Here is a 5,011-nt window from a genome sequence, read left to right on the forward strand (position 1 = left end):
CACCAGTGGACAACGTTCCAAGGGCACTGCCTGTATCGTGCAGTGTGCCCTTACTGAAAGCTCCGGCCCACTTTTCACGGCCCCACAGCCACTGCAGCCCACGCTCCTGGTACCCACCCTCCTTCATTTTGGCTACTCCAGTCCCACGGGTACTGAGGACGTGAGAGCATCAGCAGTGCCCTAATCACCTGGGAAAGGAACGGCACCAGCGCGTTGCATCTACCTGCGGCTCACCTGTTTCAAGGACCCTTTGGGGTTCCACTGGGCCTGGCAGCTCAGGCCGCCTCCACGGGGCAGGGGGTCCCGGCGCCGCCGCTGCGAGGCAGCCATCTTGGCGAGGGGCACGCGAGGAATTCCTCGCGCCTGGAATGCCCGCGCACGCGGCTCCTCTCGTCGCGGGGGCGGGGCGAGGCGCGAATTAAAGGGCCCTTGGGACTTCCAAACTGGACGGGGGTGGGGGGGTGGGGGGCGTCCCTGGGATCCAGGCGAAGGCACCGAGGGGTCTGGCCCTTAGGAACGGGGAACGACGAGAAAATGAGCAAAAGAACCGTATAATTGTCTCAAATGCCGTCTCCACGTGATGTGCCTCTATTCTCTCATCCCCACCCCCTGCCCGTCCCAGGCTTCCACCTGGCCACCTGTTGTCTGGCCCTACACCCAGGGGAACAGCGCCCCCACCGCTCCTGAACACCGGGTGTGCGCAAACCTCGTGTGCCCGCGTGGCCCAGGCCGGGCAGGAGGCGGGGCGAGCGGCGATGACGATACCGTTGCCATGGGAACCCGCCGCCCGCTCCTGCGCAGCACCCTGAGCCCGAGCTGCCGCCCGCCGCCCGCTGCCTGCCTGCCGGCCCGCCCGGCTGCCCTCCTCGGGCTCTCCCTGTGGGGCAGTAGGGGGAGTGGGGCTGGAGGAAGGGAGGGAACAGATGCGGCCTCCGAACGGAGACCGGTCCCGCGCGTCCTAAGCCGAGGCCCCTGAGCCGGCGCCGTAACCGCGAGGGACGAAGACCAGCGCGGAGCAGCGCCCGCCCGGCCCCGGAACGCGCGCCCCGGCTCGCCGCCCAGACACGGACGGCACGGTCCGCCCCGGCCCCAGCGCCGCGCGGTCTCAGCCCGGCCGGCGACCTCGGCGCCTCCGCAATCCCGGCCAGCTCCCGCGCGGGCCCCGGCGCTCCTCTCCGCCGCCGCCGCCCCCGCCTCCGCTGCCTGTGCCTCTGCCTCCCCCTCTGCCCCCGCTGCGTCGGCGACCCCACCCCGGACCCCGGACCCCGGACCCGACCCCGCCCGCGGCCCAGCCAACCTCGGCCGCGGCCCGGGCCCTGGCCCCGGAGGCCCAGCCGTGGGTACGATGCTGCCCAGTTCCATCCAGATATCGGGGGAGCCGCTGTCAGGTGCCGAAGTGCGGGACATCTGCCGCGGCCTGCGCGACAACGCCGTGCGCCTGCTCTCACTGCGCGGCTGCCGTCTCTGCGACCGCGACTTCGGCCGCATCTGCCGGGCCCTGGCCGGGGCCACGTCCCTGGCGCAGCTCAACCTTAACCTGGGCGTCGTGTCCAGCCCCAGCCGCATCAAGCAGCTGGCGGAGGCGCTGCGGACCAACCGCTCCATCCAGTCCCTCTTGTGAGTGCGCTCCCTCTAAAAGGGGTCCCGGGCACCGCACCCCTCCTCGCACTCCCCCTGCCATCTCCTGGTCCTCCGCACACCTTCTGGTACCTGTCCTTGCACCAGCCTACCTTCGCACCCCTTATTCATGCACCTCATTCCTCTGCCCATGCCTCCACAACACCCTCCAAACTCCTGCCTCACCTCCAGACTTTGAACACCAGCCCCACCCCAAATGATATAGGATACCCACCCCTTCCTGGCAGGGCCCGTGTACCTCCCAACCTAATCACCCGCCTTGACTTCTCCGGGGTAGCTGCTCAGTACCCAAGAAGGAATACTCCCCTGAGGACTAGATCCCTGCCCCTATGTTCTGTCCAAAACACCACCCACACACCCTTTCTCTGTGTTCTGATCTGGATCCCAGTCCCTGCCCCAGAAAAGAAACCGAATTTTCCCCTTCTAACTGCATTCTTAAGAGTCTAGAATTTTCTTTTTTCCTTCCCAAGGCCTCTCCCAAGTGCTGTGACTGAATGTCCCCTTCAGCTCTACAGCTCACCATAAGGGAGGGCGCCCCTTCCCCCTTACGGTAAGGGCTGATGACTGCAGTAACCTCTGCTCTCTGGTCTCATCCCCCAGCCTGCATGGGAGCCCTCTGACAGATGCAGGGCTGGCCTTGCTGAATCCAGCTCTGGCCCTCCACCCTGCCCTCGTGGCTCTGGACCTGGGGGACTGCATGCTGGGTGATGAAGCCATCAACCTCATCTGTGGCCTCCTCCCCCCTGATGGGGCCAAGTCTGGTGAGCAGGGCCCTGCTGAGGGCATGGGCTAGTGTGGCCTTCATGAAAAGCTCAGTGCAGAGGGCAGGGGGCATGGCCCAGAGATGAGGGCTCTGACTGTGTGGGTGAGAATGTTTTTCAAATCCTCTTAGGAGGGAGAAGGATTGGGAGCTGAGCAGGATGGAGACTCAGGAATCCAGGCTGCAGCGGGCAGGAAAGGCATGGGTCGCTAATGTCCCTGGAGCTCTGTGGAGGAGGTGGGGTAGCTCTCAGTCACTAGGGATACCCCAGAGATCCCCAGGTGAGGGATGGGCTTGAGAAAGGCCTGACCCTCTCCATCCTGGCTTCTCGCTATGATGCTACCCAGGCTTGAAGGAGCTGACGCTGAGCGCCAACCCTGGCATCACCCCTAAGGGCTGGAGCCGCCTCGCCATTGCCGTGGCCCACAGCTCCCAGGTCCGCGTCCTCAATCTGGACTACAACCCCCTGGGTGAGGCTCAAGAAAGCCCCCTTTGATTCTCACCACCCCTCACCCCTGTCCAAGAACCTGGGACCATCAGTTGCCATGGCAACCAGCACACTGGCAGAGGAAAGAAGAAAGGGGGTTCTGGGTGGAAGTAGAGGAGCCACCTGTGTTGAGGACCAGATGACCAACAGGTAGATCAGAGCATCCATCACCACCCCGGGGCCTGGCTTGCTCCATCCATTCACTCATCAGTCACAATGCTCCCTTCCTGGCCACCTACCAATTGCCAGTGTTTCCTGGCCTGAGGGTGGATTCTAAGGTTGTCGGGGCAATGGGGAGGCTGTGGGGAGAAAGGGTTAGCAGGCCTGTGAATGCTGGTGAGTGTGTGCACGTGTACTCTCTCCCCAGGTGACCATGTGGCAGCGATGCTGGCTGTAGCTGTGGCCTCCAGCCGCACCTTAGAGGTCCTAGACTTGGAGGGTACAGGGCTCACCAACCAGTCAGCTCAGGTGAGAAGTCTTCATGTTTGGGGATGGGCCAGGGGTTGAGGTTAGCCAGTGTTGTCTGTGGACATCCTGAAGGGGTGGCAGGTTGGAGTCAGGAGCTGCCTTAACTGTGTTCATCCTTTTCCGTACTCTTCCCCACCGCAGACCCTGCTGGACATGGTGGAAAATTACCCCACGGCTTTGCGGAGTCTGGTGTTGGCTGAGAACAGCATTAGCCCGGAGCTGCAGCAGCAGATCTGTGACCTCCTCTCTGAGGGGGAGGAGGAGGAGGAGGTGGCAGGAGGGGCTGGCGACACCCAGGAACGAGAGAGAGGGCGGGAGCCTGCTGCCCACCAGAGGGGCAGTAGCTCCTGGATGTGCCCCAGTGGTAAGAGCCACAAGGGTTGATCAGAGCCAGGTCTGAAAGAGGCTTGGGACCAGGGAGAGTGGGTGTGAGAAACTTAGGCCACTTCTATTTGTGGTCCCCAGCGGAGGAATGCATGGTGGTCTGAACACCTCTCTGCCCTTCCACAGATCCCAGCTCTCAGATGGTGCTAATGACGTCAGGACTAGGGGACAGTCTGTTGGCTGAGACGGAGATGTGACTCTCCCATTCAGGCTTCTGCGCGTCATTACATTTGCATCTCCAGCACTTTGCCCCGGATGTCAGGGTCAGGCCCTGGGGCTTAGGAGGGTGGGCGGGGGAGGGGGTGCCTGGGGCTCTGGCAGCTCCTGGCAGCATGGTGGGAGGCTCTGGAAGCTGTGAGTAAACAAAATCGTTGGGGGCACTGGAACCCAAGGCAATGCCTCTGGACTTGTTGGCAGCTCTGGCTGCAGCCCGCTGGCTCGGAAGAGATTTTATGAACTCGACAACCTGACGTGTGGCTCTGGTCACTGGGGGCTGGCAGCGAGGGAGGAATTGGAATTACCACTAGACATCACTAGGGGGCAGTGCCACCCCACGGCCCAAGCTCCAGGCAGCGTCCACTGGCCCCAAGTAGCTCAAACAGGTCTGGCTCAGGTCTCTGACTTACAGGACCTGGGGTTCTGGGGTGACAGGCCCTGTAAGGATCGTAACTGAGGTAAAGAGCCCCCACCGAGCTGGGCTGGACCCTACCTCAAGGAGAGACTCAGGGGCCCTGCCAGGGTTGCTTGAGGTACACCCTCTCCCACCACCTGATGCTCTGTGCCCAGGGAAGCCCCAGGCAGAGCAGTGGTAGTGGGGAGTCAGCAGCAAAGACTAGGATGTGATTAGGACTGGGAATACTCAAGAATGGGGAGAATAAGGGCAGAAGGAAGGTCATTAATAGACAAATTAGGCCATACCAGTAAAATAGTTTTATTTAATTTTAAAATAGTTATTGATGTGAAATTTTCCCAAAGCTGGGAGTTAACAGTCTAGAGCCAAGGTTGGGAGTGGGACCAGGATTCACCTAGAACCCAGCTTGAGGGCCCTGAATCCCACCCTCTACTCCCTTCCAGAGGGAGGAAGGAAACAGCTGAGGGGAGCCCTGAGTCAGTCCTCTCCCTCATCCCCCCGAGGGCCTGCTGTGCCAGGCCCCTGAAGGCAACAGCTCGTGCAGAGGATTTGGGGGGAGAGGGAAACAGGTGAAAACTTAAATTAGAGGTTAATAATCCCAATGACCCTCCTCCCCCCACCCCCCCACGCCCCCCCCCCGGCC

General features: G+C 62.1%; 1 protein-coding gene across 2 annotated transcripts; it reads left to right on the forward strand.

The window, feature by feature from the left end:
• The first annotated feature begins 809 nt into the window (after positions 1-809).
• On the forward strand, positions 810-4,184 carry LRRC73 (leucine rich repeat containing 73). Of its 2 annotated transcripts, XM_060110287.1 has the most exons (6): positions 810-1,617; positions 2,239-2,399; positions 2,746-2,868; positions 3,253-3,353; positions 3,495-3,717; positions 3,864-4,184. In XM_060110287.1, the coding sequence occupies exons 1-6, from the start codon at positions 1,346-1,348 to the stop codon at positions 3,932-3,934; spliced, it is 951 nt and encodes a 316-aa protein (XP_059966270.1). In that variant the 5' UTR covers positions 810-1,345; the 3' UTR covers positions 3,935-4,184. The 2 variants fall into 2 exon arrangements, with proteins under 2 accessions (XP_059966270.1, XP_059966273.1); XM_060110290.1 differs by lacking the exon at positions 2,746-2,868.
• Positions 4,185-5,011: the final 827 nt, after the last annotated feature.

This window comes from Mesoplodon densirostris, chromosome 10, assembly GCF_025265405.1.
Source record: "Mesoplodon densirostris isolate mMesDen1 chromosome 10, mMesDen1 primary haplotype, whole genome shotgun sequence".
Taxonomy (NCBI): Eukaryota; Metazoa; Chordata; class Mammalia; order Artiodactyla; family Ziphiidae; genus Mesoplodon; species Mesoplodon densirostris.